The sequence below is a fragment of the Carcharhinus amblyrhynchos genome, chromosome 20 (assembly GCF_965287045.1).
Source record: "Carcharhinus amblyrhynchos chromosome 20, sCarAmb.v2.hapA, whole genome shotgun sequence".
In the NCBI taxonomy this organism is placed as follows: Eukaryota; Metazoa; Chordata; class Chondrichthyes; order Carcharhiniformes; family Carcharhinidae; genus Carcharhinus; species Carcharhinus amblyrhynchos.
The window spans coordinates 14,167,771-14,184,685 of record NC_137343.1 but is presented as its reverse complement, the minus strand read 5'-3'; the positions used below and the strand labels follow the sequence as shown (position 1 = coordinate 14,184,685).

Below are 16,915 nucleotides of genomic sequence, written 5' to 3'. Positions count from 1 at the left end.
CTTGGGGAGATGCTGACTTGATGAAAATTAGGTTAATTCTAGCCATATTTCAGTTCCAAGGTTTTATTTTGAGTCTGAAATCACTGAGTACTTCAACCATAGCACACAATTGCAGTGGCCTTTACTGGCTAACTTAGTAGTGCAAAGCATTCTCATCAAGATCATCATTGTTTTCCATCTCTACTTTTTCCAGAATCACAGTATCCATTCTGAATTGGAGGGGGTTGGGTGGAGTGCAAAGCTGAATATGTTACAACAGATTATATCTTAGAAAAGTCTTGTACAATTTGATTGTTGTGGCCCTAGTATTATAGTGAATGACAACATTATACAGCACAGAAGCATGTCATTGAATCCATCCTGCTTATGCCATCTCTCTGAATGAGCTATTCTGCTCATTCATACTACTTTGCTCTTTCCTTATAGTTCTGCAATTACTTTCCCTTTCAAGTACAATTGCAATTCCCTATGGTTACTATTCGATCTGCTTGCACCACCCCTCTAAGTAGTGCACTACAACCTTGAACCATGATTTTCTTGACTGCAGCTTCCTGATGTCATGCTTGTGCTCTGAGAGTGGCCATCAATCACTTAGCAGTTTTCTTTTCATTTGTCTAAAATTCTAACCATGCTACATTTCCTTTATTTTCATTCATGTGTAGTATGAAATGTTTGCCTGTATTAAAAACCATCTGCCAATCTAGAGTCCTCTTCCCCAACTCATTTCATCCACTTGCAGCAATCCATTTTGTTTTTTTGCTAATCTTTGAACTCTTCTAAGTTATTGACTGTTACACAATTTGGTGTTATCTAAACATTAATCACTATGCTGTAAGGCCTCTCCTGTCATATTGAACATTCATGTTCAGAAGAGACCATAATACTGAGCCTGGGGTTGCGACTGGACCCCTGTGGGAAGCTACCTCCTTTAAAATTATTCTTTAATTACATACCAAGCCCTAAAATAATGTAGAATGGAAGTTATTCTTTAATTTGTAAAGGTCAATTTTTAATCTTTCCCATGTTTTAACACTTCCTCAGTGGGGAGAGATGCTTAAATGGCATACTTATTTCTTCCTTTCAGACTGAATTCCAAGTAATTTGTATTTCTATTTGGTTCATTCCTGGCTTTACTCTGTAATAGGAGGAAACACATTTGCAATGTTAATGTAAGCATTACTTGTGTCTAAAAAAACTTTAAAACTTTTAGGAAATCAAAAATATAATTAGCTCCCTGTGAAATTATTGCACACTTTTGTTTGCAGAATGTTTTAGGATTTAAATGTTCCCTTTTCAAACAAAGTGCTTCTATGCAAGTGAAAAGGTAAGGAATTTGTTAGCCTGTCTTATCTCACATTGGTGGAAGTCCCTTGTCCTGGTTAGCCTGTCTTATCTTACGTTGGAAGGTCCCTAGTCCTGGTTGTTCTGTCTTATCTCACGTTGAAGGATCCCTGGTCCTGGTTAGTTTGTCTTATCTTACCTTGGCCCTGGTTCAGTGGGAGTTATCTCTCTTAGTCCTTTTTGGCTTGTGAGCACAGGAAGGTATATAGACAAAAACTGACAGGTTTTTTAAAGGAAGAATTATGATGGCATACATTTACCAACACTGAAGGTTAGAATGAGGAAGTAGATAAGTTTAAACTGAGAAAGATTGCTCACCAATGTGGAGAGGTGTAGAATGCTCATTATTTGTATAGTTGTGCAAGGAGTGTGTTTTTGCTCATTGAATTAAGTGAGTTTAATCATAACTATTGCTGCTTATATTCGTTTGCAGTAATTTAAAGCAACTTAAGGCTTCCTTTTCTCTGTCTACCTTTGAAAAGGTTGGAGAAGACACAAACATTCAATTAATATACTCAGTTATCCTGTTGCTTTATTTCTAGGTTGTGCTATTGCATAGTTGCATATTGACCAGTAAAGGAATAGACCTGAATATTAAGCCTCAAATTCTTTTTTTTACTGATTCATGGGATATGAGCATTATTGAGGAGGCCAGCATTTGTTGCCATTCGTAACTGTTATTGAGAAGGTGGTGGTGAGCTGCCTTCTTGAACTGCTGCAGTCCATTTGGTGTAGCTACTTCTATTGGGAAGGGAGTGCTTGGTGAGAGTGAAGAAACAGCAAATATCATTCCAGTCAGGGTATTGTGCGGCTTGGAGTGGAACTTGCAGATGATTGTGTTCCTGTCCTTGGCCTTGTCCTTTAGTTGGTAGAGGTCATGGGTTAGGAAAGTGTTATCAAGTGAAACTCGACTGAAGTAGTACTGCTGTAGCTGAAAAAATTAAAAATTCAAGACCCAACTTAGCGACACCTCACAATTCCACTTCAGCGATTCCCCAAAAGAAGTTTTCTGTGACATGTTTAATGCAGAAAAGGCAGCTGTTTTACTAATATCAAGCTGGCTGATCAGAAAGTGAAATCTCAATAGTGATAATTCAATGAGTGATGATTAAAAATTAATCATCATCTGACGCAGATATAATCTGTTCAGGGACTTGAAGCTCAGTGGAGAAGGAAATACAATAACCATTTTACAATGGCTGTCAGACAGTAGCAGGATCTGAAATTACAGCATGTGTGGTTGAGAAATGTAACGGAAGCTTTTTATACAGTCTCTGAAGGAGAGGGAGGGGAAACCTGAGCAGTTCAGCTCAGTGATTCATGAAAATGTCAGAGCAGTTTACAGGGAATAGAATGACATTTCCAAAACAATGTTTTTTTAAAAATTGCTTTTGCAGACAACACTAAACCTTCCTTTTCACTTTCTTCTCCCTTGTACAAGAGGTTAGAGTAATTTCATACTCATTTGTATTGGTAGTCAAAATTAAAGACAGCCAGAATTCTCTGAACTGAAATTTAATCTGCTGCCTTCTGTCTCATTCACCAACTAATGGGTTGGAACTGACAGATTGTTTAACCCTGGTGAAATATTTTAAAACGTGCAGTCTCCTGTAAGAGTGAACAGCCCCCATTAAACATTTTTAAGACTTAAGATACTTTTAAAGTTTTAATTGGATCAAGAGTTCATAACCAAACACAATCTCCATTCAACATAAAAGCTGGGTTTTTTTTTCAGTATAACCATTAATAAATTAAAGTATATCATCAAAATGAAAATAGTTGCCCTTGAATGAACTCGTTTTAAAAACTAGGAAGTTCCAGGTTTGATTGGTATCTGCTAGGTTAGTTGGGTGGCCACAGAGAATATCACTTGTGAAAGAAACTTACATTTATATAGTGTATTTTATCCACTCTAGAGATCCCACAACACTTCACAAAGTATATGAACAATTATCTGGGTAAATGCAACAGCCAATTTGTAACAAGATCCCAGAAACAACAAATGTAATGTATGACCAGTTAACCTACTTTTGGAATGTTGGTTGAAGGGTGAACCTTGGCCTGGGCACTGGAAAAACACTTCCTTTTAAATAGTGTTTATAGGATCTTATCCATCACCTGACAAGATGTGGCCTAGATTTAATGAACCATCTGCCATTGCAGCATTCCTTCAGTATTATTATACTAAAGTGTTAACTGTGTTCAACTTCTGTACCTACAAGAAGTGAATAAGGTGTGTTACCAGCTGGGTGAAACTGATACTCAGCGTTCCTGCTTATTATTTCCCAATTACTCAATTTTTGGTGTAATACAGGATTAAGCTCATCTATAAAGCCCCCAATGCCACAGTAGGATAGCTGGCTTTCATTGTCCACCTTCATCAGTGAAGAACTGCAATGTGGGTGAAATGCAGGAAGGCCTGCACTTCTGGAGCCATACTGCATATTGAGTCAGCAGCTACTTCAGAAAAGTGAGGAGGAGAAAGTATTTAAATTTATAAAAGAAGGAAAGAGAGAGACTGCAATTCCCCTGGACCCTCCAGCAGTCTTGAGCTTGAATTGTAATTTAAACAGCTGCAAAAGCAAATTACCGTGGTTGCTAGAAATCTAAAATTGAAAAGGAAATACTGGAAATACTCAGCGGGTCTGGCAGCATCTGTGAATAGAAAAACAGAGTTGTTTCAAACCTCTGATCTTTCAACAGAACTGCCAGGCCTGCTGATATCAGCATTTTGTTTTAATTCAAATTATTGATTATGCTAGCATGAGTCACTTGATTTTTTTACTTGAGCCATAGTTAATGTGGGGACAGGTGAATATAAAGGTATTAAGTCATTTTGTTTTGTTCAGTGAAACGCTGAACTATTCTCAGCTTAATGTAAAAGATCTCATTATACTTTTTGAAGAGGGCAGCATGGTGACACTGCTGCCTCACAGAGGCTGAGGTTCAATTCTGGCCTCAGGTGACTGTTGTGTGGAGTTTGCACATTCTCCCCATTCTCCATGCATTTCCTCCGGGTGCTTCGGTTTCTTTCCAGAGTCTAAAGATGGTGCAGGGTTAGGTGGAATTGGCCATGCTAAATTGCCCCTTAGTGTCAGGAGGACTAGCAGGGTAAATACGTGGGGTTACGGGGATAGAACCTGGGTGAGATTATTGTTAGTGCAGGCTTGATGGGCCAAACGGCTTCCTGCAATGTAGGGATTCTATGATTCTAAAAGAAAATTGGTTCCCATTGCTCTGGCCCATCATTTATTCCATAGCCTACACCAATAAAAGACACATAACTGATGATGATTAGTTATATCTGATATTTATCTAATCAACATCTGTGGAACCATGCCATGGGCAAAACTGTTCTATTAAGTTATTCTATTTTTTTTTGTAGCCATAGTTAGCAGAAACTGTGATTCCTCTACTTTCTACTGGAGATCAGGGAAAATATGTCGTATATTTAAAGATGAAAATTCCAATGCAGCTGTGGACTTAATGGTGGGGAGAAAGGAAGAGGAAGTCAGAGTCAGAGGACCAAGACCTGTAGCAAGGAGTATTGGCTGAAGCAGGCCGCAGGTCAAGGTTTTTGGAGACGACAAGATTTTTGTGGATGAGGAGCTAATAGAGGTGAACAATGATGGGGTGTGCAGGGTTTAGTTCAGAATAGAGTATATGAAGTTGAAATTTAGATGAACAGGGAGAGACAGCATTGAAACCCTACTCAGACAAAATCTTATGGCCTTGCAAGATATAAATCAAGCCCCAAAGCCAAAGATCAAAGGAGCAGGAGAAATTGGTGTTAATGTCATTAAGATTATGTGGAAAGTATTATTGTTACCGGTTGTAATAAACGTTAAAGAACTCTTACAGCTTCATATTATATATACTTAATCTGTGTAATCAAAGCGCCTTTGTGTTATTAAAATACATTTTTGTTACAAGAGCCTGAAGATAGAATACCTCAAAACTTAGCACAATGAAAACCTATAAATTAGGGACTGGCATCAGCTGACCTTTTGCAGATGTCTTTATTTTCACATTTGTCTTTTTATGTACAGTACATTAAAAACCTAGAACAGGAGGTTTTTTACACAGTATTCATAGCACCAGAGAAACTGGTCTATCCATGGGATAGAGCCATGGAAGCATTCAACCTCCAGGTGGAACTTGTGGTGTTCATGTGCAATTTAGTCCATGCTTCAGCTCTTCCTACTGAAATGTTCATTTATTTCCTCTATCTGTCTCTCTGGCTTTATTTGTTATAGCAACATTTCATTTATGACGTGCACGATCCACATTGCAGTAATCGCCAAAACTTGTCCATCATTGCTTGATACAAGAAAAGATTATTGGCTAAAAAAAAATTTCTTTCAGCTTCAAACGCTGCAGAGTGAAAACACCACCCTCAGGCGGCAGGTCACTACGAATATCTATCAAGTTCCCTCCAGTTCAGAATACCCAGGTCCCTCCAATCCTTCGTCCTTAAAACGGCGCCCGTCTGCACGTGGCAGCCGGCCTATGTCCATGTATGAGACAGGCTCTGGTCAGAAACCCTATCTCCCAATTGGGGACGTCACATACCCAGAGGACAGTATTGCAGGACTCCAGCCCTTCCCTGAACACGTAAGTAAATCGCCGTCAGCTCTGGTAAGCAAGTTGTGCTTTTTTTTCTCCTTTTCTTTTTTGTCCTAAGTTCTGAATTTCTTTTCTGGCTTGCAAAATGCTGTCTTGTTTTTTTTTGTCAATTCCTTGTTTTAGTCCTTATTGTTGCAAAGCGAAAAAAAATTTTAACTATTGAAAATTGCCTAATTGAATATAACAGACCCTATTGCATGTTCGCCTTTTTGCCTTTAAACCTTGATCCTTTCAGTGTTGTTTTTTCCAGGACTGTTGTGCTAACATCATTTTTCAATTGGGAAGGAATAGATCCTAATAGACCTTCACCTAAACTTTATTTGACCAAATATTAATAGTGTAAGAAAGAAAATGCTAGCTTGCGGCACTAGATGGCATGCAAGTATTGTACAGTAAAAAGTCTGACAACACCAGGTTTAAGTCCGACCGATTTTATTTGATAGTACACTCACTAGCTTTCGGGGTTAGTCCCTTCGTCAGGTGAATGGAGAGTTCTGGCCTCATACAGAGCATATAAAGCACAGACAGTTTACTGATTAGAATGCGAATCTTTACACCTAATCTGCTGTTCAAGTCTTAAAGTGGCCAACAATGTGAGTGGAGGGGGCACTGATCGCAGGTTAAAGAGGTGTGTATTATCTCCAGACTGTACAGTAAGTGAGATTTTGCAAACCCAGGCAAGTCACGGGGGTTACAGATAGTGCGACATGAACCCAAGATCTTTGTTGAGACCGTCCTCATGTGCGGAACTTGGCTATCAGTCTCTGCTCAGCGACTCTGCGCTATCGTGTGTCGTGAAGGCCGCCTTGGAGAATGCTTACCTGAAGGTCGGAGGCTGAATGCCTGTGACCACTAAAGTGTTCGCCAACAGGAAGGGAACAGTCTTGCCTGGTGATTGTCAAGCGATGTTCATTCATCCGTTGTCGTAGCGTCTGCATGGTCTCCCTGGTGTTAAACCTGGTGTTGTCAGACTTTTTACTGTGTTTACCCCAGTCCAACACCGGCATATCCACATGAGTATTGTACAGGACAGGCAGCATCAACGGAGAGAAATCAAGCTAATGTATTGGGTCAGTGTCCTTTCATTAGAATCATTCTGGTGAAGGGTCAATGCCCTCATATGTTAACTCTCTTTCTCTCCACAAGCGCTGTCTGATCTGCTGAATGCTTCCAGCATTTTCTGTTTCTATTTCGTATTTCCAGCATCCACAGTAATTTGCTTTTGTGCAAGTGTTGAGTTAAAATCATGAAGATCCTATTATTACATTCTTGAAACAAGCAGGTTAATCTGGCAGATGTAAGTTTCAGCTTCTCCCTGATGGTTCAGTTTGTGTACCATGAGGGTAATATTGAACCAATAAGACCAGCCATACTTCAGATTCTGTGCCTAGCCTGTGTCAAATTATCTGATCTCAGTCATCAGTTGGACAGATGAAGTTCAGCTGTGTACCTCAGCTGGAGAGGTTTGCTACTCCTAACTAAAGTTGAGGCAGAATTGTACACTGCTTGGTAGATGAGAACTGAATTGGGCTTGGCTGTGGTGATCCTCTATGAATTCTTGACACATGGATAGTGATAATTTGAGCAAGGTTTTAGAATCTTTACCTTCAGAAGGGAAGGGATTGAAAAGGAGAAAGCTGGTGAAGGAAATAAAATCAAATTTATGCAGCTTTGCTTTTACAATTTAAAATCTTTGAGAATAAAAACCCTCCTAAAATAAATACTTACCCTATAAATAACCTGATATTTTATCTTCGGAACTGTTTAGTTTTTCCAATTTATATAAACCATCAGTGCAAAATCTCATTTAATACTACTAAATATATAAAAAATACTAAAAATTTATTTTGCAGTTCTAGCAGGTAGTTGAACCATTATGAAAAATATAATATTTAAAGGTTTAAGAGTCAGTAGGTGTTACTTTTATTGACATTCCTGTTCATTTTGCTAATGTCGCAGATTAAATCCCCTCTGGGTCCTTAAATTCTGTTAAATTCATTGCATTATTGTGCAAATTAGGAAAGCAGTATAGTTGGTGGTACTTTTGAACTCATTGTATAGTGCATTTGTTGTTTTTGAATCTTTAAATATTAGATTTTATAAAAGCATTCCACTATTCATACTTTAAAGCTGAATTGAGAATGATAGGAGCAGTTAACTTTATAAAAATGCATTGAGAAAATGGCATTGCATTGGGGAATATTGAATTACACTATTCCTTTGATGTGGGAGAACATCTGTGTTAGAATAACAATTTCTCTTATTATGTAACCTAAATGTAAAATTGTACTAAAATTTGGACTATGTCTAATTTGTTCAATTTGTATGCCATTTGGGTTGATCCTGAGATTGGAATATTCAGCCCATACCTTTGAAAATTTCTTTTCCACAAGTTTTATATAAGAATGATGTGGTTCACTAAATTTCAATAAATTACAAAATTATTTAAATTTAAATACAGAATAACCTGGCATTTAGCAACATTGCAATTTTTACTTGGTGGAATTCGGTGCAGAATCGTAAAACCTCCAGCACAGAAGGAGGCCATCGGCCCACCCTATCTACCAGCTCTTTGAAAGAGCTGCCCAATCATTTGCAATCCTGTTATTTAACCCAATCCCTGCAATTGTTCTTTTTTGCACGTAGCTGGGGTAAAATTATTTTTGTTTCCTTAAAAATGCACATTACTTATGCTTTACATTTAATTGCTCTGTTGGTTTTTCATTGGTAACCTGGGATAAAATTTAGTGACCACATGCAATTTGTTCCAAACAGCAGAGGTCCTAATGTTACAATTGAATTGAGGGTAAATGGGTCATTGACAAAATACATCCCCCTGATATTTTGTAACCATTAAAAATCCCAGTGGATTTATTAAATAAGCATTTATATAAATTGCCAAAATGTGTCATTCTTGGTCATTAACTTAATTTTAAGAGTAGCATGCGGAATTGTGTTTTTGTGAAGTCTTGTTGCTTTTAAATGTCAACTTGTTGAATTGTTGTGTTTGTAGGTATGCCAAGTGAAAGTCATAAAACCTAAATTGTCCTATGATTCTTGAAAATGGACATGTTGAAAGAATTGTCCTTTGTAAAGTAGCATTAGTTTTTTTCATCATCTGCCCATCAAATTTATGTTAATCTAACTTTGTGATGCATCATAATTTGAATTTCCTTGCTTTGTTAGTTTGTCATAGTTCCCTTTTTTGAGATCAGAAGTATTATCACAGTAACTGAAGTGTGCTTTCCTTGGATTTGTTATAGTTAGTGTTCCTGTGACTTTTTTGAGTTGCCATTTTTTTAAATAAAAATAGATGAACAAGCATTTGTTTTTATTCACCTCACTTTAGATAAACCAGTTGTATTGTTTTTGTTATTCTAAAAGGTACAAATTAAGTGCGGTCTAAAATAGTTTGTCTACTACCTTCACATTGTATGTAGCTAATCTTTATAAAGAGGACGTTTGTATAAAAATTCCTACATTTTCTAATTGTTTCATTGGTCTTTGTTTCTTTTTGAATCACTAGTCAGGAATAAGCATTTTGCATCAATTCCTGCCTTTGGTTACAGCATGACTTTCCCCATCAATTATATAATAAAGCCAAACATAGTGATGCCAAATAAAAGATTACACATGGGCAGTGTGTTTTAACCCTGTTTCTCATCAAACAGAACAGGGAATAAACCAATAGATTCCAGTAAGTAGGGCTTCGTGTATTTTAAGGGCTTTGAGTTAATTCAAAGCAATATACTTCACTTGAGTACATTTGGTGGGCAGAGCTTTGGCTAGATGAGACAAACTAATACAGTATTTAATGTTTCAATTGGCAAGTGTTAATATTATCTGTGCAATATTATGGATTCTGAAGGTAACCATGCCAAGTAAGTCAGCATATTCAGTTAAGATGAGTTTTGTTCACTGTGTTTTGAAGACTGTTTGCAATTTAGTTTTTCAAAAACCCAGTGAAAACATCATCAGTTAAAGCCCGTGTATATAAACTTTGGCATACCTATAGGTTTACAGTTCGTGGAGTCGCTCTTTTGTTGTGTTTTTCTTATGTTTAATTTTTGCCCGAGTGTTTCTTCTTTCCCCTTTCAGATTGGGAGGAGTGCCTTTGTGACCTCCTCTTCATCTTTACCTTCCTTCCCTTCCACGCTTTCCTGGTCCCGGGATGAGAACACCCAAAGGGTTAAGTACCTTCTCAGTTGGTCTGTGCATAGGAGGAGGCGGTGACCATCTGCAGTGCCTGTTGCTGCCTCTTTCCCACCATTTTTAACCTATTTCCTTTCTTTCAAGTCTGCATGAGTAGTCACTTTCACTGAAGTTTCCTTCACCCACTGCATATTCCTGATTACTCTGCCTTTCGATTTTTATTTTTCAGTTTATTAACCCTGCTTGCTCCCAAACCACAGGTTGCAATGCACACCTAGCTTAACCAGCCTTTCAGCCATCAAAGCTTGACCCTTTGCTACAGCACAGGTATTAGATCTCCATTCAAGAGATACCATCATGCTACCCTGATGATTAGTGGGTGAATTCACTACACTGTGTTGTATTGAGCACATAGAGCAGGCATGTCATAGGTTCAATCTCTGGTTCCTCGTTCAATTAATTTAAGCAAGAGTACAACTGACCTGCAACTGGGGTAGGAAATGGATCTAAAGGGCCTGAAATCCTGTTTATTAACTAGAAATATATACTTTTAAGTGGGCAAGCGTGTTGGGTGATGACTGGATTTAAGCTCAGCTGTGATGCAGGCAAATCACCTGCAAACATTCTGCCTGAGCTCGTATGTGAAGAATGGCCACTTGGGCAAGGTACTGAAGCGCTACTTGTGCCCATGGAGCCATACACCAACACATTCAAGAAGGGATGTGAGAAACTTGAATAAGGAACTTTCAGTATAATTATAGTGGCTATAATTTTTTTCTTCCCAATTTTCTCCCCTCCTCGCTCCTGCAGGCACTGATTCCTTGATGACGTATGATTCCATGAGCACTGGTCGCTTTTTAGTACCTCACATGACCATTTTACATGTGTAAGCCTTGAAGTTGAACATTGGCAAGCATCGCAGCCAAAACAATCCTGTCATTACCCAAAGTCCACACTTCAAACATGGATCGCTGGATATTGATCAGAAGCAAGAACCTTAGCTGGTACCAAATCCAGACACTGAGGACATTTATAGCACCCAAACTCCATGCTGGCTGAGATCAGCTAAATCATAGTTCAGGGTTAGAATGGGCATGATCTGAATTTATATGCCTCTCTACGCACTGGATTAACACACACAGCCATCAGAGGAGCTCAGCTGTAATGGTTTACTCTTGCAACGAGCAATCCAAGGGGAAAATAACATTGAGTCATTTATATAAAATATTCTAATTCAACTATTGATGGCTGAGTTTGGAAGGATGTGTGTTTACAAAAATAAAGGCTATGTTCTTGGTGGCATACGTGTGACATTCTAAAATTAACAATTTGTCTTAAATTAATACAGGGTACAGATTTTCAGTGTTCAACATTCCTTTTCTACCCCCATAAACTAACTTGGAAATCTGAATTGCTTTTTCACTGGTTAAAATTAGAACAAAAACTTCCATTTTCTATTGCAATGCCACGTAGTGTACGCATAAAAGCAAATTGGGATCTTCGTGCATCTTGGTTGCTGTACCATGAGGTGAAAGCTTTCAGAAGAAGATCGCAGTTGATGTCAAAGCTTGCTCCATTTTCTAATTATGCTTCCATAACTAAGGAGTTTTTGGACTTTAGTAATGCTTTGAATGAACTGTGACTGGCTACTGGTTGAACAGAAAGAGCCCTTAAAATAGTGCCAATTATTTATCTGCCAAAGATTTCATAGCTCAGGAGCCTAGTAGTGGTGATTGTGGCATCTTAAACCAGGGGGGTAACCACTTGCAGTGCTAGGCTTGTGCCATTCTTCATTGCAATATGGAAAAAGTCTTGTAGCAATTGATTTGCCATTGGCTACTGGGATCTACTATAATCTCCAAGCAGACCCTGGATGAGCTATTTTTTAAAAATTTAATCCATCTAGATAATTGTTCTTGGGCATCTTATTCCTGTAAAGATGGTACCAGCCACAGTGTCATTAGCATCCTGTCTTGAGCATGGTCTGATTAATCTCACATTGTAGCATGTATTCATTCTTAAATCTACTGTTTTGAAACTAAAATAAACTTTCTTCTTCCAAAGTCAGATTGTCCATTTTTTAAGAATTAATTTCTTGAATGGAAAGCTGATTCATGTTGAATGTTTTTCTGTCATGCTCTGGAACAGTGTTAATTAAGAACTGCTAATTTGGTGGAATTTCTTAACTGAGTTTCAAATAAAATTTTGCAATATGCTAGCTGAAGAGAAACATGAATACGCTAAGCTACATAAATATCTTAGTTTAACTTTATCTGCCAAAAATTTGCTTAAAGATTATTTGAATTCAACTAGAATGAGAATATTACTTATATTTATAAAACAGCTGATTAAAATTACATTTGTCGTAATTAAGTGGATCTTAATCTTGACTAATTATGCAAATATGAAATGAGGGTTAAAATATGAGGCATGACGTGGTTCTTAAAATTGATCTTCTCACTCGGATGATGTAACCTCCAAGCTGGACATTTTTTTAACCTCACCCATCCACTCTCCTCCCTTATTTTTAGAACCTCCTATAGACCTGTGGGATTTCTATGCTGGGCTCTTGAGCATCCCAAATTTTAATTGTTTTACCATTGGCAGCTGGGTCTTCAAAGGCACGGAGGCCCTAACCTCTGGAGTTCCCTCCCTTTACCTCTTTACCTCCTTTTCTTCCATTAAAAAGCTCCATAAAATCAACATCTGCCCTAATATCTCTTAATGGGGCTAAGTATCAAATTTTATTTTGTTAACACTCTACTGAAAACCCCTTAGGATGTCTTACTATGTTAGTATTAATATACATATGCAAGTTGATGTAAGGCTGCATTTTTGGCCTTCATTGGCTCAGGTTCATAAGAACCTGCTATTACTGGGATCGTTTATGCTCTGTGACTGTAATATATAACCTTTATGAGGATTTTTTTCTGTTGAGGAATATACTAATGCTTATAAAACATTTTCTTGACATTATGGTGTACACAATAGACCCTTAGAGTATAAGCAAAATCATGGTAGGAAGTAAACACTCCCTTTAACCACACCACTTACCTTTTTTCTCTTTCCCCCTCTCTTTTCTTCTCTCTCTCTTCGCCCCCCCGTCCCCCATTAAAATATGTTTGAATTGTAGCCACGGCAAAACTTGATTCAGAAGACTTGCAAATTATTTTGTTTCAAATTTGGGAATGGGAAATGGCGATCATTCTTATTTTAAAGAATAAATGCATTGCTTTAATATTGCTTAGTTATTAACCGTCCATTTTTTGTTACTGACTTCAAGCATTTTGCTTTTTTTTAGTTTCTGTCTGAATCAAGGTTGTACATCACCTGATAGTTGTCAATCTGTGTGAACACTTGAGGAGTTACTATGCTTTTTGTATCTTGGGATTTGTTTTAACTTCTTTAGGCATCAAAGCTTGAGAAACAGAACAGCATGCCGGACAGTGACTACGATAATGCAGCGAATGACTTGGAGCCAGATGAGGCTGGGTATGGATTAAGTATAGCACGATAAAGCATAGAGAAGGTCCGCATGATCATCTGTGTAGGGTTCAAAATAGCTTAGAAGTAATATCCAAACTCCATCTGTCACAGCTTTGAAATTCACCTCTGAATAACCTTTTTTAGTTTATTGGCGATGCTAATTGAATTAAAGGATAACTTCTTTGGATGCGATTGAGGTGGGGGTAATGAATGCATTTATGTAGACCTCATATCAATCTGCAATGATTTGAAATTTCTCCTTTTAGTCTAGTGGGAAATTCCATTGAACCACTAATAGCATTTGCCACAAGTTCTTGGCTTGGTGTCCATTTTAATAACTTTTAAAATTTGAATACGTTCAGAATGTATCATCCAAAAGGTGACACAATGTTAAAATGGGGAAAGAAGATAGTGACTTAAGCTACTAATTGTCAAAAGTGGATACATGTTTTTAATCTTGTGTTGTCTTGGTTTCGCTCTTTTTCCATTTGTGTATTTTTAACCCTTGTGACTGTAGTGTGGTATGTTGTATCAGTGCCAAGGGCTATCAGTTTGCATGTATTTATCAGCTAATTCTAGGTTGTCATCACAACAGTTAGAGACACGGCTATATCTTCCTGGAAAATGGGAGAGAATCTCTAGTATCCCATGGTTACTATTCATGTATGCCTCTTAAAAATTAGAGTGGTATTGATTGAAATCCGAGGGGTCACCATGCCTTCCAGATTAGGAAAGAACAGAGTATAAAACAGTATAAAATCCATCCTTTTCTTTTATGCAGAAAGAATAAACATCTGGATATATTTACTCACAGCAATGACTAATCAATATTTTTGGGGAAGCTATTTCCTTAATTATGGTGGTTAAACATTACTCTGGATTGATTTGATATTTCATTGCTAGAATGTTTTTAAAAGAAATAATTTTATGGAAAGATACCAAAGGAAAGTCGCTTATGCAGCTGATAGAAGACAGAAGTAAAGCTCATTTTTAAAAGATGAAAAAGATTATTAGTACTTAACAATGATCTTAAGCCTGGGTATGCTTTTCAAAAAGCTGTTGCTTCATATACGGCGCAGCTGTTATTTTCAGAGGTAGCCTGGAATATACGTGACCAATCTATATGTCTCTAGAACAGGAAACACCCTCTCAGAATGTGTGTTTTTGTAACCTCTGATTGAGACAAGGCAGCGTTGCTGGCAAGGGTAGCGATTTAATATGAGAGGCCAGTATGGACATCTAAGAGAAGTTCAGGCCAGTAAGGAAAGTTGTAACATTAAACATGTTTGACATTATCAGAACAGGATCATACTATTCATAATATAAATGGAATACTACTCTTTTTCTGAAACAAAGAAATGTTCTCTTCTCGCCCAACAATTCTGCCATAGTGAAGTCAAGGGTATTGTAAATAATTTGTATGTTAGAAGATCAGTATATTTGAGTTCCTACCTGTTAGAGGAGTGTTAACCTCAATTAAAATAAATTACTTGTTTTGTTTCTTCTTGCCTAATGTAAGCTCTTGCCGAAAGGGTAAGCTAAAAAGCGTAGGACGGCATGAAGAAAACCCTATGCTGGAGTTGGATAATCCAGATGCAGAACCAGATTCCACACTCCCAAGCACAGAGGATGTAATTCGGAAAACCGAACAAATCACCAAAAATATTCAGGAGCTGCTGCGAGCTGCACAGGAAAACAAGCATGACAGGTAAACTGATTTATTTTGTATTGGTATGGCTTTTGAAAGCACAAGTAACATGCAAGGTTAACCAGATGTAGAGCTGAATATCGCAAGTGTACATGTGGATGCTGATGCCATATCTACAGATGATGTTGATGAAAAAGCAGAGAGGGGTCAACAATGTACTTAGGAACACTGGATGTAATGGGAAGAGCCTTATTCGAGGTACTGTGGCTGCAATCAAATAGGTAAGCTCTTGCCAATTGTGGAATCAAATGAGAGAAGGTCCACTGTACTGGACTGTAGAAATGTTGGAGGATGATGTCTGTAGTCAACTATATCAAAGGCTGGTAAGAGATCAAGGAGGGAAAATGCACCAAAGAGGACGTTATCTGTGAATTTACTAGGGTCCATTCGGATCCTACGTCAAGTGGATACTTAATGCAGAGATTCAGAAAAGATGAGCATTGATTTCAGAAGCAACAATGCATTCAAGGACATTGGAGAGGAAAGAGAGGTTGGATCCAGGGCAGCAAGCCAAGAGGAGTCAATTGCATGTTTTTTGGAAAGGTGGGGTGGGAGGAGTTGATGATGACAGTGATGGCCAACAGCAACAGAAAGGCAATTTTCATCTTATCAGTCTGGACTGGATTTGAATCTGGATCCCAGAGTGAAAGACTTGTCTGTTTCTCTGTGCTATCCTGTTCTTTGATTTTTATTTTCTCTGTGAGTATGACAAGTCTGTAACCAAATCATTGTGTTTATGTAATGGCACAAGTTTATGTTGCCTATCCCTTTAGGATATGGCTGTAATCTAAGTATATCCTATATGCCTTCTATATATATCAGTGTGAAAATGGAAGTGTGTGAACGCATCTAAGTTTCTGCTCTGCGATCCCACTGTCATGTGGTTTGTGATTTGACAGCTTTCCAAACCGTACAAAGGGGTATTATTTTTGCAACTTAGTATTATTAAGAAGGTATTGTTGTCGTCATCATCATATCTCCTTTAATCATCCAGTTCAGTGCACAATGGGTGTTTTATGAATTTCTTTTCTTTGTGTTTTTTCCTAATTTTCTTCCTCCTCCTTTGCTAGAGGTGCTGATTAGTGTTAATGAGCACACCAGTATTCCAGTGATTAGCCCAAATGAACATTATTTTGTGCATTGTTTTTCTTTTCAAACTTTGTGGTGTCCTGGGCTTTAGGCTGTAAATGTTCGCTTAGGTCTTTCAGTATTATTTTTAGCAAAATCTTTACATGAATCCAGACACCAATTTGTTCGTGGAATGTCATCACAACTGAGCTTGATGCTGGTATCTGCATTTGCAAATATAGCACAGGCGAGTGGGTACCAGTTTACTTCTCGCTTCTTTCCTGAAAGTGATGCCTCCATCCTGAGTTGTGCTTCCACAGACCCCTTCTATTGCCACACCCAACTAACCATTATTCTTACATATAAATTGCGAAGGTGGGAAACTTGGTCACCAAAGCTAAGCCAGACGCTATCCATAGACCCACATACTCCAGCAGACATCACTAGATACGTATCAGAAAGGAGGATTTCCTTTCCCTAAGGGTTGAACCTGGGACCTTATGAACATTTGTTCATAGAACAAAGAACAACCCA

General features: G+C 37.9%; 1 protein-coding gene across 11 annotated transcripts in view; it reads left to right on the top strand.

Moving 5' to 3' along the window:
* git2a (G protein-coupled receptor kinase interacting ArfGAP 2a) overlaps window positions 1-16,915 on the top strand; it is an 85,753-nt gene that overhangs the window by 52,918 nt on the left and 15,920 nt on the right. For 6 of the 11 annotated variants that reach the window (XM_080208121.1, XM_080208113.1, XM_080208115.1 and 3 more), the window contains exons 15-18: window positions 5,707-5,955; window positions 10,066-10,155; window positions 13,529-13,611; window positions 15,125-15,313. In XM_080208121.1, the coding sequence (XP_080064247.1) occupies window positions 5,707-5,955; window positions 10,066-10,155; window positions 13,529-13,611; window positions 15,125-15,313 (611 nt within the window). The other 5 variants (XM_080208116.1, XM_080208114.1, XM_080208118.1 and 2 more) reach the window with 4 other exon arrangements.